Here is a 25,872-nt window from a genome sequence, read left to right as displayed (position 1 = left end):
CTTGTTATGTGTCCCTGGAACTGGCTTTTTGTTAATGCAGCAGATTTTCTGACAGGCTTATATACTGTAGCCCAGCCCCCAACAAGTACCAGGGCAGTATTGACAGTAGAATGTACACACCATCCAAATTGATCCAACAAATACGAAAAAGGAGACGACAACAGAATTGAAAGACTTTTCATTGAATTACAAGTGCCACGATAACATTAGCAGACAAATACAGCGAAAAAGGTGACTGTAATTTAATACTTTTTGTTTAATAGCACACATCGTTTTGTAGTTCAGATTACAGCTAAATATAAAAATAAAGCATCCAAAGAGACATTCTGTGTTTGTTTTTCCTGAAGTGCACTTAAATTTCCATGCTGTTCTATTTTAATAATAGGTCATGGGCCATTCTGAAGAATTCTTCGGTTCCAAGTGCTCACAGCTAACATTTAGAACATGCTTGTGTTCTTTTGGTGTTCATGATGTACTAGTTACTATAGAGACAGCTTTCGTCTCGAAGCACTTGTCAAACCGTCAACGATTACAATATGTTCCTGTTATTTCCATGGAAAAACAGTTGTTTTTATACCAGTTATACCATTCAAAGGTTTGGTTTTATCAAACTGTGGTTACCCTTTTTATATTTTTGTTAAAAGGTTCACCACTATTAAGACACAGTGATACTTACTGCAAATAATCACATTTTTATTCATTTAAAATACATTGCAGTAGAACGGTCTTACAAAGCAAGATAGGGGGTCTCCCTTGAAGAAAACGCTGGACCGCACTTTTTTTTGGGGGGGGGGGGGGGGGGGGGGGGATAAATGGAATTGAATGAATTGACCAAAATGCACTTTCACATTCTTCAGAAAATCCAAATGAAAAATCAAATTAAATCTGACATTTTAAATGTTTCTAGACAGAAAATCTCTTTTCCCTGGCCAATTCCCTTCATACCGTCATCTGTGACAAAAACAGAAACTGATCATGAAGAAGAAGGGAATCATAAACACAGCACAGGAATCTTTTGTTAAGATATTTACCTGATATGCAAAGCAGGAAACAATCGCTAGAAATGTGCTTTGTGACTAATGTACTACAGTGTATCAGAAAGCAAGACCGGGAAACTGTAGATCTGGGGCTTAGAGTGACAGCAGAGTGTTTTAATAAGGATTATACAGCATTGTTTAAATGGGGCATTTATACAGTAGCATGGAATACCAACAGAAACAAATCCAACATCATAATCACAATGCTGCCAAAAAAAACATTCCATCTAAAATATTTACTGTCAAGCAGAGAGAATAGCAGAGACTTTAAATGCTTTAACAAATTTGATCTAAGCATTTCTTATGAATTTCTGAAGATGATGTAGACTGTATGAATTTTCTCTATATATCTATTTAAAAGTTTTAAAAGTTGGCAATTACGGGAATGGATTGTTGTTTTCAAACAAATCCAAAATAAGTAACCTGATGTATTTATTATTATTATTATTATTATTATTATTATTATTATTATTATTATTTGTTTATTTTTTGCTTTCTACCAAAAAAAAAAAAAGTGAACTAAATGTATTCTTTGTTGTGAGCTTCAATTAAAGTGTCATCTGCAGCCAGGGACGCCTGGTGAAAAAATAACTTGCGCTTGAACATAGAAAATCAATTTATCAAAACAGTGACTGTCTGATGCCACATAACTGTCTGATCACTCGTAAACATAACCACCCCACCCTCCCCCAAGTCCATAGCAGCAGATGCCCATGTTAGCAGCCTGTAAATGTCATAAATCATCTCCCTTTGAAACCTTGTGTTTTTTTCTAAAGACATAAAGAGAAAAACAGCGAGGGGAAAAATCACAGCAGAATTACATTCGAAAAATGTTATGGCAACCATGTTGCTTGTATTCGTTATTAGCCCGTTGCTGCTCAGTGTCCAATATATTTGACATTGAGAAAATAGGCACTAAATAGGTATGGTAACATACCCAGGGCAGTAAAGGGTTAAAAGATACATCACTTTATGTAATACTAACCAATACCCCTAAAACAGGAGAACACATAATCGATTTGAATTTGAAGGTCAACAGAATGGAAAAAGAAAAGTATATATATATATATATATATATATATTAGATAGATAGATAGATAGATAGATAGATACACACACACACATACATAAACAAGCTCCTGGAAGCCTTATTCATTATTGTACACAAACGTCAAAATGCCATTACATTGTAAATGTAGATTGTAAATGAGAATGACAGTGTACTCATCTCTCTTCTATCAACATAGCAGTAATAGCTACTGTCATTTACATGGTTTGAGAAAAATGAAACCAAGTGATGTTTGGAGGACATTTTCCGCTGTAATTTAAGATCCTAAACAGTAAATAATATTGTAGCTATTTCTGCATACGCAACCACACACACACACATATTGATTCACAACTTAAGACCCCAGAGGTTGCCGGAAAAAAAAAACGGTGCCAAATATGTTGCTTATACAGGAAACTAGATGTACAAAGCATGTGAATGTGTGTTATAAACAATTTATGATAATGACAGCTGTTAAAGCATAGTCACAGTGTTCCTAAATAAAAGTAAGGAAGTAATTATCTACAACAGATTTCATTCACACATCACAGACGTCATTGCAACAGTGTGAGAAACATGTAGTTTTGGGTCAGCACAGACCACTTAGAAGGACTTGAGACTTGCACTAGCCCTGCACCCAGTCTGGGTTTCACAATTACCCTTGAAATGGCCAGGTGCCATAGGTTTGAACAATCAAGTAAACATACTCTGAACTGATTGCACTTTTCACAGCATGACTGATTAACCTACAGCCCAAGTCTGTAGGGTTATTAACAGTTCATACAGCTATAAAGGAAGGAACAATATATTTAAAATCTCCTGGCGTCTGATCGTTTAAATAACTTTAAATTGAGGATATTTCTGGGATAGTATTCATTTCAAGCCAGGACTTTGTATTTGATCATTGCTTTAACAAACTATTTTGTTGTTGGTTTGTGCGTTTTTAAAAAGAGAAACATATCCACAGTCAAACTGAGGTTGAACTGGGAGGTTGAGCTCTCCTCAGGGTTTGAGGTTGAACTGGGAGGTTCAGCCCTCCTCAGGGTTTGAGGTTGAACTGGGAGGTTCAGCCCTCTTCAGGGTTTGAGGTTGCCTGTGGTAGAAAACAACAAAGGAACACTGATCCACTGCTGCCTATCACGAGATGGCTAAAGGGAGGCTTGTTAAAGTGAGCCTTCACGTAGCACAGACCCAGCTCTCTTAGGAGGAGCTGCTGTCACTCAAAACAATGACGTACCCTCCACTGAAAACTCACTTTTGACTTACAAGCACACATTTTATAGATGTTCTATGCAAACAATCTGATGTTCATTTGCATAGAGCATTACAGGGCAGACGCATATCAATAATGCATGCTTAAAGGTCTATTTAGTAAAGCTCAAGAACACTATTTCATTATACTGAAATTGTACAGTGTATCTGACACTGGGTCATACCATGTCAAAATCTAGACAACACAGATCTTGATGAAACTTGGATGAAACTATTTGGTATATGAACACTTTTATTTTATTTATTTATTTATGAATGCCTCAAATTGAACTTGAAACACCCTCTACTTGTGCAGTTCAAATGTTCTTATAACTAAGCCTCTAATAAAGAGGTCTCCATGAAATCTCTATACTTAATGTACAGTATGTAGATTTAAAAAAATTTAAATAAATTTAAATCATATCAGACTTGTATATCTTTAAAATGCACAACAAGCGCGGCAAAAACATGTTGATGGTACTTACATTAGACTTATCTTTTTTTTTTTTTTCCCTGTGATATATTTATTTTCAATAATTTGTGCCCCCCCCCCCCCTCATTTTTGTCGATAGACATTTAATGCCTTTGTCATTACACTATTATTATTATTATTTGTTTATTTATCCAAGGCGACTTACAGAGACTAGGGTGTGTGAACTATGCATCAGCTGCAGAGTCACTTACAATTACCTCTCACCCGAAAGACAGAGCACAAGGAGGTTAAGTGACTTGCTCAGGGTCACACAATGAGTCAGTGGCTGAGGTGGGATTTGAACTGGGGACCTCCTGATTACAAGCCCTTTTCTTTAACCACTGGACCAGCACTGACTGACACTTTCCATATGCCTGTATTTCTTTATCCTTGGCAGTGATGTCATACAGTAAACAGGGAAGTCCCCACCCCTGCTTTCCTGCATCTCTTGTCCCTATGGAGGCCAGGAGTCAAGAACACTCACCTGACAAGGGCAATGTGGAATTACAGACACAGCAACAAAATAGCACTCCTTGAAGAGCATGAATAACATCAGTACATGTCCCCCATAATGATTGTGATGTCTTCTCAGTATGACAGTTAAAAGGGTGGATTCGGAACAAAAACAAATAAACAAAGCTTTATGACCTACTTTATTTCCATGTTGTAATAAAAACTAGTTTGCAGTTTTATTGCCAGTTCAACTGAACACTTTCCACAAACGTTGCAAAAAAAAAAAAAACACACACACACACACACAACATCAATCACAGAGCAATAAAAGCTGTCAGGGGCGGCCCTCAGAATGACAGGCCACCAGGTTCCATGACTTCTATCAGAGTGTTACTGCATCAACTCTGTAACATGAATACTATGGGCTTCAAGGAGAGCCTCCATTAACAAGGTGACAGCACAAGACTTCAAGTATCCTGTCATTTGGCATCCTTCCATTTGGTTGGAGTTTCTTCCCATGGCAAGAATGTGGCCAACCGACCTTAAAATAAGTACAAACACATTATTTTACTGGATTAAAGACAGCTCGTGCGTGCTTTATACGGGTTTAGCAGCATTCTACATAGCACACTGTGGTGTGTTACACAAGAGATGCATGTTATTAAGGCATGTAACCCTAGGCTGCTCATTCATCAAGTTCTGAACAGAGTCAGGGCTTATCCAATGTTAACAATTGCATTTTTGCTACAGCAGAGTAGAGTTTGGTGCATCTCCTCCCATGCCTGGAAGTTCTGTTCTACAGCACAGCATACATAGAACAGGGAAATAATTTAGCATGTTTATTACATTAAAAAAAAAAAAAAATCTAGGCCATTTATTTGGCTGTATTTTAGAATTAAAAAAAACTAAACTAAACTAAAAAGAACCACACAAAATGGATTACTTTCATCAGATTCATCATAAATTACATGGAGAAAAAAAATAATACATTGTGTCAGCAAGGCTTCAGGCAACAGCACCTGCCCAGCATGAAGCTCTCTGCAGGCCAACATCAATAACACAATGTGAACCAGCCACGCTCTTTGTTGAAACCTTCCTCACAATGAAACAGGCGTGGGGGGATTGAGGTACCAGTATGCAAGCCATAATTTCTCATTTTCAATTGTAAAAGGGCACATTTCATACATTTAACCCCAGTACAGTGGAAGGGTACAAGGCTCCTCCATTCAGGAAGATGGTAAATGAGATGCTTCTCCCCACTGGCAGTGTCGTGCCCAAGCCCACACTCCTCTGCCTTCATCAGCAGGACAACAATGGAGAGGTAGAGTTTCACATTTTCAATGAGCAGAAGAAACAGAATCCTCCTGTGACTGCATAATGTTATTAGAGACTCGCTCAGGGCAAATATCAGTGAGCTCAGATGGAAAGACATCACGTCGCCTAATGTTAAAAGAGCAACGGTTCAGACAAAAGACTGCAGGATTTAATAACCCACAGACGAATTGCAATCTAGAATACCCTTGTATTTTTTATTTTTTTTTAATTTTGTAGTCGCCAATTATTTATTATTTTCTCCCAATTTAGAGTATCCAATTATTATTTAGGCTCCGCTCACACTGGTGACACACTGCAGACTCACCATGCAGCCACCTCAGAGCTACAGCGTCAGAGGACAACGCAGCTCTGGGCAGCTTAAAGGCAAGCCCGCAGGTGCCTGGCCAGACCATAGGAGTCGCTGGTGCGCGGTGAGCCGAGGACACCCTGGCCAACCTAAGCCCCCCCCCCCCCCCCCCCCGGCGGCACTCAGCCAATTGAGCGCTGCCCCCTGAGAACTCCCGTCCTCGGTCGGCAAAGTCATAGCCTGGATGTCGCCGGTCGCTCATCCTGCAATCCACGCGCAGCGCCTTTACTGGATTCGCCACCCGGGAGCCCCCCACCCTTGTATTCAGTTCAGTTTCAGTTGAAGCGCTATATATTTTCAAAAAGCTTTGTGAAGTCCTTTATTTCTATTATAGATTTGTACAATATGTGTATAAAACTAGTTTCTAGTTAAGAATTACTGTATTTGACTGAAGTTGGGTTTTTTTTAATATACATTTATGAATTTCAGCAAGGCAGCCTCCATTTCCCCCAGAAATATATATATATATATATATATATATATATATATATATATATATATATATATATATATATATATATATATATATATATATCTGTTATAATGAAATGTGCTTTATTAAAAGTGTTCAATCAGTACAATACAACTGAACCAGATGCCATACCTGGATCATTATACAGTACAATAAACACATTGTACAAAGGGATATTTCCATCACAATTGAATAGGCAGTTCACAAAATGTAATGGTACCACATGAGTGTTTGGATACACAGGCTCCTCAACTATAAACACTGAAACGTGTGTGTGCTTCCAATGCATTTACAGTACAGGAACGACACAGCTTATGTGAATGTTCTCTCACACAAGCACATTTCCTCCACTCAGATAACATTATTGTGCAAGCGACCATAACCACACAACTAATGAATTGAATCTGCAGAACCCCCCCCAAGTTGGCTACATTTACAGATTTCAGGAAATGGGAATCCAGTTTGCCTGACCTTTCCCATCTCAAGGTGCATAATGATAGACACCAGAGACTGTAAAGGTCAGAGTTTGACAGAAGTGTGATTAGAGTGCAGAACGGCAGAAGCAGGGGGCAGGAAGGACACGTCTGACATGCATTTTAACTGCAGGGGATAAAACGGCCACACTTTAGGAAAATGCCACGTTCGATTGTGAACCATTTCTCAAAATGGGGAGAAATAGTAAATCACTAACCTTTCTGAAATGTGCATTTCGTTGACAATGCATGCAGAATTATATATAACAATTATATTATACTGCATGCATTGCCAACGATATGCACATTTCTGCACTCTCAGTTGAGATTATAATCATGGACTACAGACCTAGTTTTCTATGTAATTACATTTTTTCTGAATCTAACAGGAGGTAGATGTCATGGCAATTTCCTCGTAATTATAGAAACAGAATTCAAGCTGGAAAAAATATATTAAGCTTTGTCACGGCAAGATAACCTAAAAGCAAAACCAGCAAATATAAAGCATTCCTTGCAAAACATCACAATTATAAAACAGTTTTGAAAATAAATATACCGTAAGTACCAAAGATACACTTGACATTAGAATGACAAGGTTTACAAATATACTTTGCTCCAGTACACCTTTGCATCAATGTAAAAATATATCTGATATATAGGAAGAAGGATAGGTTAGGGTGAGAGATGTCAGTGGAAATTGCTAATTATTATCTAGCAGGTAGACAGTAATTTTAACACTTGATAGCTTACATTTCCTTAGCCTAACAAAGCACCCCCTCTTTAATAGCCAATGACAGCACAGTTGTACCTTGACCACTGCTCCTCAACTTTCATGAGCGTCTAATACACAAAACAAGAAACCTTAACTACACAACACCTTACTCCTAATATTCTGTATGCATCAGCGACCTCTTTGTGTTTCCATTTCCAACATCATGCAGTATACCCTCTATGTGTTTGCATTCATATTTCATGAGATTTCACTGTGCTGTTGTGAAGAAAAGACTCCATTCAAAAGTACCTTATTGGAGAACATTTTTCAGTAAAGGATTCAATATGAAAATAAGTGTCTGCTGCTCAGAATTTTGTAAATTTGTTGTGGATAACCTAAATATGTTTTTCTGCCATTTATTTAAGTGATGTATTGAGGTCATCCGGCTTTCTAGACTACATAAAAGATTCAAGATTCATAAAATTGGTCCAGAATGTATTTTTAATGTTAATGGTGCATTAGAAAACTTTTACTAAGCCACATTTAAAGTGACATGACTGTACAAGTGTTGATTCAACCTTACTGTATTCAGTACTGGACATATTGTTCCATCTGTATCGACAGACCTGCAGACTGAACATTTTCTGTTTAGAATCAAATGAATAATTTCCTACAGCATGAAGTTCAACCTTCAATAAAAAACACTCTGGGGGCTCCAGTGCTTTTGCGTCTGCGTGTGTGGTTGTAGTTCTTTCAACCTCACTGACAGGGGCCCGAATCTGTGACAGAGGTCCATCACAGTTACCAAACCGGTAATAAACAACACAGAAATGGTTTTCGTAATGACGTGGAGTAAAAAGCTTTGTGAATGTGGACAGCACTGGTCAATTTAATATGTTTAAATACAGGTCAATTTTCAGTACTTGAATACGCAAAATAAAATCACTATTCTTTGATCAATACTGATTACTCTAAAAATGTTTATCTTGAAGGTATTACTTAGCAACAAATTGTCTGGGAGCGTATTTAATTCCGATTGATCGTCAGCACACACAGTGTGGGTAGAGGGGGGGCCGGCTTGGTAAAAGTGCTGCTTGTGAAGTGGTTAACCCTCATCTGAATCGGGACCTTGGGTGGATTTCTTGCATATATTCTTACTGTGATCGGATTCATGGACGTGGTATCCAGTCCCTTAATTCAGATCAGTTGGAGAACGCTTCCATCGCTCAGTGAAGTTCTGCCTTTCTTTCTGCTTTGAAAGCTGCAATGATTTGAACAATTAGCATAATTTACACTGCAGTCAGAACTAATCAGATGCTATTCAGAAAACCCTAGAGGCCTGTTTACGTCACAGACCACTAAAGTAATACTATAATTGGTAAGTTATGTGCTCAGGGAAAACCGGGCAGCTTCCAAAGCACTGGTAAAACCTAATAAATTACTAATTCTCAAAAGACGCAATGACATGGTTTTTCAGCGGTTTTCATTTATAAATCTGAAAAGCTTTAAATAGGGATGAGTGTTGGAACATGTTACTTAGAGATAAATGAATTGTTAGGTCTTAGAATACAACTCACAAATTGAGCATAAGTTCTGGTTACATTTCTAATGAAACTGGGGATCTGATCAACATCTTTTAGTCTCCTGAATTCTGGTTAGAACCTGGGAAGCTGACTATATCCTGGCTTTTGTCTTTAGAAAAGACTAACCAACAGGACAATGTTGTAAAAACAAGTCCATTGATGTCCAGCCCTAACATGAAAGATGTTTGCCTTTTGGGGAGACCACTGTTTTGTATCAGAGCTACAAACCTATTGATAAACATCTTCCCAAATAATAAACTAGATATAAACAGGTTTTGCTTAGAAAATACAGCTGGTTTATAAAGGGGGTCATAAAAGCCAGCCCCTTTAGGGGTATCTGGACAGAGACAGACACTTCAAGGGCTGTTAAGAGATTTGTATAACTAACTAAAAGAGACTTGTTTTCTTCTGATTGGGTTAAAGAAAAAAATGATGTCATGGGAAGTATAATAATCCAAATAATGTACTGTTTGTTAACTTGTGTCTTCTCCATGCTTGGAGGGAGATATTTCCTAATTTTCTCTATCATATTGAAAAAATCTCCATTGTAACTTTGCAACCAAGACTTCGACTGACTTTATTTTTACTCACAAATGAATGAAGAAATTCGCAACTTCTTCATTTTTAAATTACAACAATGAGAAGCTCTGTAGTTGGTTCCCTTGGAAAGTCATTGGTAGGTGGTTTTATAAAAGGGATTTGTAAAAGGGGTTTCCAAGTTGTTTGCATAATACATTCTGTTAAATAACATGTAAAAAGAGTTTTGTTTGAATTTGATATTTTATGAATGCAACGTTCTGTTGACTTAGCTAAATTCTGTTTATTATTCCTATTAACTGTGGGACACATGTAACCCAGTTCAATTATGTGAACGTCACACAGAGCTAAAGCCTACGTCATTTTTAATTGTGCATGAAAACACCCTCTGCAGTGTATATACAGTAATGAAAAAGGGAAAAGATTTTCAAATGATATTCACAAAATATGTCAGAAATCACGGAGAGGATACATTTAAAGAGCCAGGTGTTCTGTAACCAATAATGGGGGATAATGTTGATGTTTACTCTTCCTATTTAATAAATGAAGTAGGCTGTTTTAATTATGTTTTAACTGCATCACATTTGTAAACATATCAAGGGCCTCTTCAGGCATGTGTATTTGTTTAATGAAAACAAATATATACATTTGTATGAGCCATGAATCATTTTTATATTTAAAGCATACACAAAAACAAGACTAAATCAGTTACATCAACTGGAAGTGCTTGAAGCCAGCAATTTACATTCCCCATAATTAGCCAGCTGAAAGCCTTTACATTAACACATCATTGTATCTGCTCTTAATGTCAAAGCACTCTGAAACGTGTGTCTCAACAATACTGCCTGTCAGTTGCTACCAAATCAAACAAAATCATCTTGTACAAAACACACTATATTTAATGTTTAAAGCAACAGAGATAAAACAGTGGCAGATGCATCGATTTTTATTTGCAAGTACACAATCTGCATCCAAGCAACCCGCTAAAAGAATGCATGCCTGGCAGTTTCTCTTGAAACTTCAATATAGGAAATATTTTTTTATTATTATTTTTAACATGATTTTAACAATAGAAATGAACATGTCTGTCTTGAAGCTACTGTTGCACACATGCACAAACAAGAAGGAACTCACTCATCTGTGATGACAGATGTCCCCATTCCCTCAGTGACTCGCAGTACAAAGGAATACCTGCAAGTACAAATCAAGTCTTACCATGTATGTGCTACAGTGAAACGCCGCCGCTGACGGATGCTTTTGTTAACCAGCAACCTTCTGAACATACAAGGCGAGTTTCTGGGAGAGCTGCGGGGAGAGATTTTCGGAGAAGTGCTCCTCTTCCCCGACAGTTTGGGGGGCTCCAGTTCTAAATGCATGTGTTCTTTGAAAGTCCGAATGCAGGACTCTGGCTCCGGAGCAGTCAGCTCGTTTGAAGTAGGCTCTCTTGCTGTCATATTGGTGAGGGTGATCCAATTCCTACCCCCTCCAAAGATATTATGCCATACAACTGCAGAAAAAAAATAATACTAAGTGTGGAAATAAACTCTTCAGGGAAAGGCTTGTGTTGCTTTTAATTCCAGGCTCCCAAAGTTAACTATCAGCACAGTCCTGGTAGAAACAGCATTGATCAGCATTTGCTTTCAGTGACAGGGAGAGAGAGCGAGCGAGCCAGCTCTATGAGTATTGATACACCTCCTGCAGGATTCTGCTCTCGTGTGCTTTCTGTGTCAGAAGCCTCCTGGTGGATATGGTACATCTGCAGAGTACACAGCAACACTCACTGAATCCATTCAGCTAAAGGAACCACCCTTATGAAATATTAATGAGGATCCGAGATCAATCCGTTTCCATCGAGTTCCTTCAAAAGATTAGCTGAAGAGGCCCTTAATGTCTTAAATATTGGATGCAAATCTGATGCCAAAGTCACAGGGTGAGATTTACAAACCGTGAGAATAACAAGCAACTGGCACGAGAAATATTTATTCTGAATGATTGTTTTTTTTGTTGTTTAAATAGCTCAGCACATTCAGACAGCAGAAGGCTCCGCCTATTGAATGCTTATTGGCTCACAGTCATTTTTGAAGGAAGATTTTTTTTTTTTTTTACAGCAGGCAAGGATGAGTCTGCCTGTGGAAAGCCAATCAGTCTCAGTGTAGCTTTGTAACTGCTGTTCACTGCCAACGACTTGTACCCTTTAACAACATGCCAGTGTTGAAATAAGAGATAAAAACCCTATCTGGAACACCGCAGATTACCTGACGTCATGCTATGCTTGCAAAAAATCACTAATGGGCAGGCTTTGCCATAAAACAGTAGACTGGTACTGGAGGACATAGAAACATAGCTAATAACAACCATTAGTTTGGATAATAGGATGGCATTGTAATAAAACAGGAACCAGTGCTGACAAGAGTGGAAAAGGAAGAAGTTATTGTTTAACAAAGCCAGGCAACAAGAGGGAATTAACATGCCAATACATCAGGGGTGAAATTCTGCTGGTACTCAGTGTACAGGGACTTATTTTTATGTTAATTCAGTGGGGCAAAGTAAAGTGTTCACAACCTCTTATTCTGGACTATGACAGTTTCATATATAATACAGTTATTATGATAGAACAGCATTGCAAAGCGTTATACTTTTGTTAGATTTAGCTGGGAATTGTGCCACATGTGATTAGAATGGGAAAGTGACAGTAGTTTTTGTAATTATTTATCTTTAATACGATATACTTTAGCTTAGGTATTGTATTAATTGATATCAATTTAATATGGTTTATTAACCAATTAAGTTTGACCTGTTGTCAGAGCAATAATAATAATGAAAAGAAAACACATGGCTTTTGTTTCCAGATTATTATTAGAAAGGCTGGGAATTCAGGTCCAGTAGAGCTTTGAGAGGGGCTGCTATATTTTTAAATAAGAAACACTTTGGTTTTATTCTATAAATAAATGACAAAAAAAAAAATCGAAGTGCATATGTAGTGTTGGTGGTTGCACTCTGAGGCCACCAAAAATGTTATTTGAGAACCACTGGTCTACAGCTATATTAAAAGCATAGTTTATTAGTTGAAAAAAATCTTAAAATAGCATTATAAAAACTGGAACGTTCAGTTGTATAAATAATGTAAGTAAATATTTGCCGTGCTGACTAGCAAATCTGTTTTAAAAATGTTTTCTTGAAAATACTTCTCAAAGCTGATTGCCAGAAAGTGTGTGGGGGAAGAAAATCATGGTACGATGACAAATCAATTTAAGAAGGTGTACAGTATGTGGAAGACATAATCCCATCATATTTCCTCTTGTTCAGCTTTGGAGAAGCCTTTTTATAAACTTTTTCTGGAATAGTCCATGGTAATTAATCTAAACAAACACAACAGAGAAGCAGACAGAATATATTATTGTAGAGTAGTAATAAGTAAACAACAGGGATGTATGTTCTAATCCATATAACATCATCTCTTTAGGATATCTTTATTATTATTATTTATTTCTTAGCAGACGCTCCAGGGCGACTTACAATTGTTACAAGATATCACATTATTTTTATATACAATTACATTATTTTTTACATACAATTAACCATTTATACAGTTTGGTTTTTACTGGAGCAATCTAGGCAAAGTATCTTGCTCAAGAGTACAGCAGCATTGTCCCCCACCTGGGATTGAACCCATGACTCTCCAGTCAGGAGTCCAGAGCCCTAACCACTACTCCACACTGCTGCCCAACAAAACAAAACTCCCTCTCTACAGCAGCTGCTGCATAGTGTAATATTAATGCTTGCCATTTAAGATTTAACTTGAGTGTTATATTACAGTACATGATACCTGCAGAGGGTACAACGTGTTCAGTATTTTCAGCTTCTTTGTTTATGGTAAATTGGTTATAATTGAGCAGTTATTTTTGAAGGCTTATTTTGTATAAAATAATGTATCTTGTACCGATATCTATACAAGTATTAATTGGCGCTCAAATTGTCTTTAATGTTTACGTGTAGGAAAAAAATAAAAGGTCTACTCCACCCGGCTGCCCATATGAGTACCTGCACGTTTTTGTTGAGAATTTCACCCCAGCGATACATACATGTAAACCCTTCAAGGTTGGTTAATACACAGTGCTAATAAACCCAATAATTTCTGTGCAAACAACAGGAACGTGAGAAGAATGGAAAGTAATTCACTGGGAAATACAATAATGTAGAGAGAAGAAAGAGGGCGTGGCCATTCAGCCGCTACCTGTTATCTGCTCCTCATTCTTTCAGGTGTCCGCAGATAAGTTGTTGTTTCTGAGGTTTACTTTATTGTTACAGAAGCAAGACAGAACATTACCCTCTCAGATTTGTTACCGTTAGTGTGAAAAAAAAAAAGTTATAAAATTTAGGGACAATCTGTTACATTCAAAATAACACGTAAAGAGGGTAATTTGATCATGGATATTTCTGGATATTCTGTGTGTCCCCCAAAACCTTCTTTCAGAACCTGCCCCTGCCCTCCACATGTCCCATCTGCCCAAGGGTTCCCAGCCCCCAGTCAAATAAAAAGTAAATGCCCATTTGCCCCCTTTTTTTGTGTGTATCCCATTATCCTATTCAGCTTGGATAAAATATGAATATTTATGCCTTTTAAGCATCAAAATGTCTTTAAAAAAACAAAAAAAAAGGATTTCTATTTCACTGACACAAGCCTCACACCCCAACCTGTTTGACTGCCTGTCACTCTCTCAAACAGACACAGTCCTGTTCCTAGAACTTGAAGCAGCACGTTTTAAAGCACAGCGGAACACTGCAATTGTAACATTAAAAGCTTCTGAGAAAATCTTTAACACAGCTGCGAATGTAAAAAAAATAACATTGTCCTGCGTTATCCAGTAAGTGTGAAAGCAGAACTGACAGCACATCAGAATGATTACAGAACATGAAATAACTAGCAATCTCAAACCACTGCTCTGCAAGACAGGGAACCAAGACGTCGGTCTGCTCACCCCACAAAACATGCTGTTGTTAACTTGAAGTTAAGCAGGCCACAAAAAGATAGTTGAAGATGAAGAAAGCCCTTAAGAGAAGTTAGTGTAGCCTATTGTAACTCAAGCATTTTAAGTGAAGAATCAAACACATCCTCCTTACTGGCTTTGAAAACGCACTCGTCACAATCCTCCACGACTTTGTGGCGGCCTGCCTTACAGGCTTTGAGTGGAGGGAAGTCATATTCAATTATTTCTGCAGTGACAACGATTTCCTTCTCCCTTCCAATCTGAACTCATGTATCATCTTAAAATAAATACATACAAATATGGGACTGAAAAAAGCAAGGTTAAAGCTGAAAATCAAAAGCCAATATAATGAATGCTTTAGAAACACTGCTTTAGAGAACTGAACTGAACTGTGTGTACGTGATGGGTTCTTAATGGCCCTATTGATACTAACATAAGAACATAAGAACATAAGAAAGTTTACAAACGAGAGGAGGCCATTCAGCCCATCTTGCTCGTTTGGTTGTTAGTAGCTTATTGATCCCAGAATCTCATCAAGCAGCTTCTTGAAGGATCCCAGGGTGTCAGCTTGTGGCAATGTGCCCCGCCCCTGTGTGCATGTGTGTGTTATGTGTTGTATGTTGCGTGTGTTAATGTTGGTGTATAGAGATTGGTACACAGAATATAAACGGGTCTGTGTTTCACGTGTATTTAAAAATGTAGATTTGTATTTAGGCACGAGGAGGGCACAAATCACTTCACGTGCTGGTTAAATGTAATATGTGAGCACGGGGTTGCACAGAATTAATTCACGTGCTGGGATTCAAGTGAATAATTAATTAGTAATTGAATCCCAGCACAACAGTATATATAGATGCACATTTCTTTCACTCGGGGTTGGGTGTTCGGTGAGTGGAGAACGAGTGTGGAGAAGGAGAAACTAAATAGTAAAACGAAAGTAAGAACGTAAATATAAGTGTTTCACTCATCGTGTTTGTTTTGTTTGTCTCTTTATTTTGGCGTGAAGTGCCGTGCCCTGTGTTTTGTTTGTACAACCTTTTTATTTTCTGTTCTGTTTATTAAATGCTGAGCGAAACCATTCGCTCAGCTCCACCAAACCACATCTCTCTGTTTGTTTATTTCCTGGCTCTGGTCTGACGCCACCCACTCCGGCCGTCTTTGTGACACAGCTTCAACAACATTACTGGGGAGTTGGTTCCAGACCCTCACATGCTGCTGAACCTGTTGTAACCTGCTCTGAAGATATGCCTTTGACTTGCTTCAAAATATAGCCACATATATTTTCCTTTTTTTTTAGTTAAGGTATCACTCTATAAACCCATGTTGAAATATCCTAAAACATTTTCAACAAAAACAGTTTCTCTAGAAGGAGGAGCATGACCATGTGACTCTGTTGCAAGCAGGTTTCAAGATAGGAGGATGCTCCTTTCTGGGGAATGTCAGCAAACTGGACTGTCAACAAGACTTACTTTGTGATAATGTAACAAGCAGAAACCAAGGAATTGAAATTGTAGAACTGAACAGGACTATGGGACACTGCACAATAAAACAATGCACTGTGCTATGAACAGGACCTCTAAAAGCACAGCAAAAACACATCCCTGTTAAGAAAACAAAGATTGTATTCATAATAATCCCATTCAAATAAATGAATTTAAATATTTGCCCAGTAGGTGGCACTGTGCATCAAGATTCTGGTAGAATTAAGAAAGGAATGTTAACATTAAAAAAGATAAGTAAATTTGAGCCATAGTGTATGCAGCTCCTTAGCTATTATATATTTTCACTTTACAGTAATTGCTGTGCAAGTATATATATAATATATCATATTATACAATTAAAGAAACAGAGCGGTTGATCCCTACTTTCCTTTACACTGTATGCCCCTCTTCCACAGTTGCAGTAAAATATGTGCTTGTGAGCCCCATGAATTCTTAACTCCATCATGAAAGCCTTTGCCCACAAGTGAATTTATATTCAATTATGTTGCTATGAGCCAACCTTGGATAGCAAATAAAAATCAATGCATGATGCAGCTTCAATTCGAGAGAATGGTTTCCTGCTGATGTAAAATGATTTTGCTTAAAAAATAACTACCTTCAAAGTTCTGCTCTGAAAAGGCATTGCATTCTCTTAGAACCAGAAACAGTAAAACTAATAATAATAATAATAATAATAATAATAATAATAATAATAATTATAATAATAATAATAATAATAATAATAATAATAATAGACACACCAAGGGCATAGCAAAGGCATGTTCAAATAATACATTGGTAAGCACAATAGTTCAGGTTTAGCATTGACTGTAACTTACACTTGCTAACAAAGAGCAGAAAAATGATGCTGCATGACAACAGCATCACAATCCACATTTCAAGGGATTGAGAAATAATAATCCAATACAGCTATTTGGTGTATTAAAATTGCAACTATTACTGCATACAGCAAATTAGTATTATGTGTATTACATGCATACAACTGGTAATATATACAACACTTAAAGGAGACATGACTTTTTGGCCTTGCTTTAGTATAGAGAATATTAGATGACAGGTCCTGTATGACAACACTGTAAACGGTTTATTTTGCCATCAGATCCTGGAGATTGAATTACAGCATTAAAACACGCCCTGCCATTAGTTATTTTATAGGACACACAAGTGAGGACAGCAACATGGATTTGCAGAAAACACAGGTGCTGCAGGAATAACAGAGGGGTGGAAGTAAGACTTGTACTGCCTTGGAGTTTGAGCCACACCTGCCTTTAAGCTTTTATGTATGACTTAAAAAAAGCTCAGGATGTGAAAGAAAAGGTTGTAAAACATGGTATTCTGCTCTTCAGTTTAACTGTTTGAACACTCTGGACCAGAAGTGAAATAAGAAGCAGCTACTGACATAACTGAAGGCCCTCTGCACACACCCAAGTCATTATTTTCAGTTAATGAAACATTAGCTGATTTTTATTTGACTTCAAGAAATGTAAAAAGCAATGTTAGAAGATTTAGGGTGCTGGTTTTAAGATTATTTGGATAGACTCCCAGTGGTGATTCATGCAGTCAAGGATAAATGAGTTTGAGCTTAAAGCCATTGATAAAACACAAAAACAAAGATCCGTTTAGCTCAGTAAATGAAAAAATAAACGCCCTCTGCTGGCTGATGTAAACTATTTATTTTGATTCCTTGCTTTTTGCATTTCTAATGAATTCACTTGCTTGAAGTCTACCTTTGTTAAATGGCTCACCTCAGCATTTTCACACTTGTATTTATCATTACGCGGAGGGCACATGAAGTCACTTTGTGGCTTGGAACTTGGTTTCAGGAGACTAGGTTTCAGGTCACTACATGGCACACCAGGGGAGACTTGGGCTTTGATACAGCAAAGTTGCCTCAAACTAGGTGTCCCGGTCTCTTGGAACCAGGTTTCAAGCCACTGTTCCTGAAAACGTGGCTTTGTGTTCCCTCAGCTTTACTCAAATGACTTCACCTGCTTCTTTAAAACTCCCCTTACACCTGAAGAAGTTAATATAATCAACACTTAACTCTGCAAACTAATTATTAGCACAGTGTTTAAAGAGACTGAAATGAGGTGGTCCGGGTCACAGCACAGCACATTAGGTATGTTTGAGTTCATAACAATAAAAGAAAAACCTGCATACTTCTACTGTATCTTATCAGCATCCAGCCTCTTTTGTGCAGGGGACTATGGTTCATCTATTGAGCATCTATTGATTTTGATGAATAATCGCTCTACTCAGCACTGTCACTCAAACACAAGGATCCAGGATGTTTGCACTGGCACAGCATTCCAGGTGTGGACAGGGTTCACTCCCACTAGAACTGGCTGCTGAACAAAGTAACTGCACTCGGTAAACATGTTCCTCCCAAGGGCTGAACTACAACGCTGTGTACGATTAAAACTTCATTATCTCTGCTTATAGAGGGTTAGTGGATATGCAAATAATTACATCTACCACATCCCTTTTAAATTAGACTCCACTATCAATGGCTCCAAGGTATTTTGTTATCCATTAAAATTAGATTGTGTTGGTAGTCAACAAGGACAAGGGCAGGCAGGGTGTACAGTTGTTTGCCCATACAAAACAGGAGGCGTTGAAAAAGAGCCTTTTTGTAATGAGTTTATTTTACTTTGAAAGAGTTTAATTGGTTTCAAAGTTGCGGACCATGGTCGAAGCATACACATTTTTCACATTCTTTTTTAATGTCTCAAAGAAATTGAATAAAAGAACAGATTTTTATATTTGTGTATTATGGGATAAATCACCTGCAGTTGAGCGCATATAGCCATTAACAACCACTGTAATGTCATAATCACCAAGAATTGTATCCATTTCAGTTCAAACTTTCAAGTGCAAGTGGACAGTTTCCTAAATATTTCTTAAATCCGACATTATACAGATATACATACGCCTCCACTACAGCATATTGCTGTCACCACCGATATACATCTACAGCAGTTGAACCCGTGTCTGTAGGACCGGGCACCAGACAACCCCTCCACCTCAACACTGTGCCAGAAGGAATCAGAAATAGTGGCACCTGGTCCTCCCTATGACCAACAACCCTTCCATGGCAAGAAGGAAGATTGACAGAGCTTACCACTCAGGATCCACTGGAGTGATGTCAATCCGAGGGGGGATGATGAAGGGGAGGGTGGTAGGTCTTGGGATGAACTCTTCTTCTGGGGTCCTCGCTCTCTCTGCCTGTCTCCAGGACAGGGGCGGCAGCTGCAGGTTGCCAGAGTACCGTCTCCTGCCTCTCCGGAGATCCACACCCAGGGTGTTGGCTGAAGAGGTGAAGGATTTGCTCAGGCCACAGTCAGGAGGGTCTTTATTCCCCTAAAACAGGTACAGCAGAGACACTTATTAAAAAAATTAAAATAATAATAATATATCCATATCTCCAGGCTTTGCAGGAAACATTTTCAATGCTTCATTTATTTTTTAGGAATTGTTTATAACCTGTAACCATTATTGTTATTGTTGCCGTTGTAGGCTTCTACAGGTGTGTTCTGTCACCTGTCCAGTGCACTAAATTTATCAAAAAAACATTATGGGTTGATTTATTTCTTTTTTTCACTAACCAACTGAACAGATCAAATGTGAGGTGCAAACAAAGGCAATACAACAGGACTGTGTTCATGATTCAGTTATTAGAGGGCATCCTTGCTTTATGAAAACTCTTTGGATCCCTATGTCATCTTTAGGATAGGTATCTATTTCAAGGCATAGCCGTCTCAGTCAGAAGACATTCTCAACATAAACAACAGTGGAGCGGAAATATGCATTCAGGCTGCATGCCCTTCAGCTGCTGTGTAACGAGAGCCAGCTATTCATGAATAACAATTAGTTTAAAAAAAAAAACAAGGGGCGGGGGTTGCGATGGAGCATATGCTTGTGTGAACGATGATGGGGTTGGTGATAGAGGAAACATACTAAACATACTTGGCAGAGTTTTTGCCCAAGTGGCAGGACTGGCAGATGATCAGAAGGCAATGAAACACTCAGTTTGAAAATCTGTGTCTAGAATAAAAATGGAGGACTAGAGGGAAAAAAATAAATACAAGAAAAGGGAAAGTAATAGGGCAGAGTGTCGTGCAAAAAGACAGAACAGAACTGAGAGCTTGTATTTCAAAGCTGGCCCGTGGGTCCTTCTCTTCTCCTGTTTCAGCACAGAAAGCAAATCCATAGAAAGTGGAAGCATTTTGAAGATAACTTCATTTTGCCTTTGGTTTATTTTTTGCATTAAGTCAGTTAAAGTCTTTACAATGGATGACTGGTGTTTAAGGTGAAGGTTGAATGGAGAGGTTATAGGAAGAGCGATGCTTCCCTAGAGGGGGAAATAAACAAGCCGAGAAGCAGATCTCATGAACGAGATCCCTCCTGAAGGAATTATTTTTATTTAACCTGCTTGGCATATAATATCAATTATAAATGTAGTAAGCAGGTTTTAGATAGCCTCTGTGACTCAAACTGATGCCCTGCCCAGCTGCACTGCGGCTCAAGCACTGATGCGGTGATTCCTGCACCAGCCTGCCATTGGCTTGGATCCTGACTGCCATCTGGACCTGTAGTCTGAACCTTGACTGGTTTCCAGGGCCTGGAAGCAATGACATGATCTGAGCTCCTATCACTGATAGAGGCATCTCCCCCAAACTATATATTTTTTCAGAAGGCACACCTTGTAGGGTGGGGTGGGGGGCTGGCTACCATTCACCGCTCTAATTATAATGCTACACAAAATATTAATGAAAGCTATTCCTCTTTTGAATCATTAGTACTAACCTTAACTTTAAAAGGTCAATCACCTTTTGCTGATTTCCTCGCTATGCCCTCTGCTAAATATGACAGACTTGGAGATTTTAAATCTACATATTGATAGTGACTCATATAAAGGAGCTTCTAGTCACATATATACCTTCTTGTGAATTAAGATCAGCTGATGTCGGCCTGCTGTGCCTCCCACGAGTGTACACAAAAAGGAGACAGCTTTTAGTCCCTGTGCTCCCAGACTGTGGAATGCACTGCCACCTCATATCAGAAGTGTTGATGACTAAAGTCAAAATTGAAAAATTACTTTTTTAGATGAGGTTTTTTTTAACTGATTTTTAAACAGTTTTTTCTTTAATTTCTGTATAAATGTATTGTATTTTGATTTTCTTCTGTTTTGTCCTACACAGCACTTTTGTATGAAAGGTGCTATATAAATAAAGTATTGATTGATTGATTACATATCAATTTGAACCACCCCAGGCATTACTGTGGGTTTATTTAGGCAAACTGAGGAAAAGAGGAAAGTTGTTAATCTCAATGTAAAACCTGGAATGGCTCACACTGCAATGCAATGGGAACCTTAGTTCCATACCTGTATTTATTTGTTCATTTAATTTTTTTTATTCATTCCTTAAAATAGAAATATACAATATGCACAAATCAAATTAACCTTGATAGCTTGTGAAAAAATATATATATTTTCACTTAATGTTACTGCATTTCCACATCCAGCGTTTTAATTATGCAGTGTATAAACAAGCATGGAAACGACAAAATCTAAGACATTTTAAATATATAGGCTGTATCCTGTTATGTTTAATTGGAAATACTAAATTTACGACATATATATTGTTTTTCCCTAGTCTTGCTGTACTCTATAATTATGTAGTTTGTATATTTATTGGTGTTTGGTGGTGGAGCCTTAATTAGATCATTGCTAATTATTGATTAATTAGGCTCCAGGGGTCCATTTGGAGAGAGGAGTTTGGTGAGTGAACAAGTGTTGTTTTTGGTGTCTCTGAATTGTCTTTAAAAGTTCAGTGAAGGCTCTAAACAGTTTTTGTATTTTTGCTTAAACCTTTATTTTGCACTTGTGTTTATTAAAGGGCGCTTTAGCACTTTTATTATTTATTTCTTAGCAGACGCCCTTATCCAGGGCGACTTACAATTGTTACAAGATATCACATTATTACATACAATTACCCATTTATACAGTTGGGTTTTTACACAATCTAGGTAAAGTACCTTGCTCAAGGGTACAGCAGCAGTGTCCCCCACCTGGAATTGAACCCACAACCTTCCAGTCAAGAGTCCAGAGCCCTAACCACTACTCCACACTGCTTCTACTGCAGTTCCTTCCTTCTGAGTCTCTGTCTTGCCGATAGCCTGTTACAACCACACACCCCAGCAGAAAGCTTTTTAGGGCCTTGCAGTACAAGGTACTGCTTTTTTTATATGCAGATAATTCAGCAGACCTTTTAATAATCTAAAAGTGAATTACTAAGGTAATTCTGCTAGCAAATTGTAGCTTATGATTTTGAAAGTAATAAGAAAAAAAAGTTTTAGACCCATTGGTGGCCATCAGGGTGTTCATGTCCACAAATACTGACAATTAGAGTTGACAATTCCTGACCGTGTGAAGAAGGCTGTATCTAATCTCACAGCTAATACCTAAAACACTGCGGAGGAAACTGCCAATCTCGCTGACAGAGACTTGAGGAATAAATTCCGAGCTGCTTGAGTGTGCACTTTCTTTTGTCTCAACATTGACAACATTGAACAAAAAAAATCAGAAGATGTAGTTCTACTGTCAAGTGCACAGTATCTGAACCCCTAGGAGCCAGTGACTGAAAAAGCAAATGACAGCCACCCAAAAATGCAGGCTTCTTATTCATAGCTGCAAAGGTGTTAACATTACTGGCATATGAATCAAGTATTAAGAATGTGATAAGCAGCAGTAGCCAGGTAGAACATGCATCATTCTGAACGCTAATAGATACTGTACAGACAATGTCAACTGTGTCCTATATTTTTTCTATGGCCCTGATATTTGTGTTTAGGTACTGGATCTAAATGTGACCAGGTTTTAAGAAATTACTCATTCCAACACACTCTGCAAATACATTAGGGAAATGTTTTTTTTAATGTTATTACAAATGAAAAATAACACTCCTCCTTGAATCGGTTTGATTACATTGTCTTAAATGTGCAAAGCAAATCAGCAGAACAACAAGTAGCACTGGATTGTGAACGAGATTGCATGAAGGCAAGGTGAGCCAGAGACGCCTTGAAATTAAAGTAGTGCAATTAGAAAACACACCAACTTATCTTTAGCCCTTCGACTACCCGCACATGGAGGTACAGGGGGGGTGCTATCTCGGGACTGCTAAGGGTTTGCAATGAAGCTCATTTTGTTGTTTTTTCGTTAGGGTGGGTTGGGGTTTATTGATGTTGAATTGCGAGTGCACAATTAAGTGGTTGTTTCATATACTGGCTGTTGGTGTTCGAATATTCGGATATTTGTCCCAGTACTAATTTTATATATATATATATATATATATATATATATATATATATATATATATATATATATATATATATATATATATATATTCAAAAGCAAGTATTTCAATGAAAGTGAGAATAATCAAAGTGAGAATAATGCCGGTGTTCAAATGGAGTGAATGTCAAACAGCCTTCCGCAAGGGAGAAGGTAGGAATATGTGTGCTGTGCAGAATGAGGACTACGTGCTGGGCTGCATCTTAAGAAGATTGGGTCAGATTCAGGAAGAATCCCAGGCAGTCTGGCACCCCAATGACACAGGAGGCAAATGAGGGGAGAGGAGGAGGGAGGAGGAGGGACTTGAGCTTTGAATAGAGGAGGCTGCATAATCATGACATGAATGCTTCCCTGAAAAGGTAACCAAGCCAACAAAACGACACTGCAGGAAGAAAAAGCAGAATGAAAACAATCTCCACCTGGCAAGAGGGACACGATTAGAGCAGTCTCCAATGCCTGTGACTGTGGTACTAAATCAGCCTAAATCAGCCTAATGCAAACCCTAATCATGATGCAAAATGGAAGCTACAGCTGTACCCATTGCGACAGATATGATTTGATATATAAATCACATGCGATTGATAATAACTGAGAAATGGAAAGAAAGAACCAAAATATATACAACAAAATAAATAAATAAATAAATAAATAAATAAATAAATAAATAATCTATGGTAAAAGATACAAGACGCAAACTGAACTGATAAGCCCAGGTCACTGCAATAATGTCACGGAGGATGGTCTTGAATTGACCGAAACTTTTGTACTTGCACTGTTTGTCCAGCACCTTTGGCCTGTACTTCTCTACAAAATAAAAATAAATGACTCTCTATTTTTGCAGAAACTTGCCTATTTAGCCAATTCTTTTTGCTACCACCCATAGCTCTCCAACAGAAATTATTTATTTATTTATTTATTTATTTATTTATTTTTTGATCTAAAAGCTAAAAGCTTTCAAAGCTGAAATGAAAGCTGACACCACAGCGTTTCACTCAAATTCCATTCAACTTGGTAACACCTGACATGTGGACAGTTACTCACGTCATCCGGAGACACCGTCAGAACACTCTTACTTTTCTTCATGGTGGGAAACGGGCAGATCCCAATTCAATTAGTCCGAGCAACTCTTCGCAAGTATGCACTTCCTGGACAAAACAGAAATACAAGCAAGGATATTTCAAAGCTGTGTTTCAGGGCAGCGCTACAAGACCTGCCACTGGTTAGTAAATTCAAATATACCAATGGGATTGTATATTTAAAACTGTTGTCATATGAAGGGAGGTCAATACAGTATTAGTTTACTATAACTGCAGAATGGGCAAAAATGTGTGATATTTAAAAAGTTTGTATCCTGACAAACATCAGGGCTGGCTTTAGCCCCTCATTTTAACAAGGCGAAAAAGTTTGTATCCCTGACAAACAACTGAATGGTATTTCAGTTGGGTGCGGCTTGTGAGTGCAACCACAAAATCCCAAAATATCAATATGTCAGGGAGTGAATACATGCTCCTCATGTTTTGTTTTACAAAACATCAACATGAAATGCACTGGTCCTCACAAACCAATTTAGTGGCTGATTAATAGACTTGTCTCTGAGATTGGGATTAGTATTCTCCAAGGTGCGACTCCAAAGGATTTACTTACTTATCAGTACGATTACTCCTGACACCTTATTCAAAGAAACACATCTGAATCTGCTCTACAACACTGTCTGGCTGCCAGAGGAAAAAATTGAAGCCGTCTGTGCCAGGGATTGGAACAGCCACTACAACCGAACAAGCTTAAAAATATAAAATCACTGAACTGGCAGAACCATCATCTTGGGGAGAAGCATTTGGATAAAAAATGTACTTCACATAGAGCGACATTTTCGTTCAATTAAATTTGTTTTTTTTCCATGTGCTGTATATTTAAAGCCTTGGATTCAAGGCCTCTTTAATATTGTATGTATCTAATGTAATGCTCTGCTTGCTCCACAGAGCAATACAATCAATGCAAGGGCTCCATTCCAGCTTTTTACAAAGACCATGCCTATAAAAAACAAACCAATCATTAAGTCTTAAGAGTAAAGCTGAATTGAGCAAAGAATAACACAAGTAATGCTGTAAACTTGATTCCAGTTTTATAGATCATGCTAACCAATCTGCAGATATTTTTAGTCACTGCTAAAAACACTTACTATAGTCAAATAAAAGCTTTGCTCATAATGAAACTACGCTAGACAAAAAAAAAAAACAACAACATCTAGTGTATATCTGTAAAAGCAATGGTCTTCAATACAGGAGCTATTCATTCATCTCAGTCATACC

The 25,872-nt window shown here is 37.9% G+C and overlaps 1 protein-coding gene across 3 annotated transcripts in view; it reads right to left on the bottom strand.

Moving 5' to 3' along the window:
- LOC117406665 (cAMP-specific 3',5'-cyclic phosphodiesterase 4B-like) overlaps window positions 1–25,872 on the bottom strand; it is a 100,755-nt gene that overhangs the window by 63,856 nt on the left and 11,027 nt on the right. For 2 of the 3 annotated variants that reach the window (XM_059031521.1, XM_034010880.2), the window contains 2 exons: window positions 24,605–24,708; window positions 19,331–19,569 (listed from right to left, as the gene is read on the bottom strand). In XM_059031521.1, the coding sequence (XP_058887504.1) occupies window positions 19,331–19,569; window positions 24,605–24,646 (281 nt within the window). In that variant the 5' untranslated portion in view covers window positions 24,647–24,708. Of the gene's footprint in view, window positions 1–10,934; window positions 11,227–19,330; window positions 19,570–24,604; window positions 24,709–25,872 lie in introns of those variants that run through there. The other variant, XM_034010901.3, reaches the window with a different exon arrangement.

This window comes from Acipenser ruthenus, chromosome 10 (genome assembly GCF_902713425.1).
Source record: "Acipenser ruthenus chromosome 10, fAciRut3.2 maternal haplotype, whole genome shotgun sequence".
In the NCBI taxonomy this organism is placed as follows: Eukaryota; Metazoa; Chordata; class Actinopteri; order Acipenseriformes; family Acipenseridae; genus Acipenser; species Acipenser ruthenus.
The sequence above is the reverse complement of the archived record's forward strand: the minus strand, read 5'-3'. Positions and strand labels throughout refer to the sequence as shown.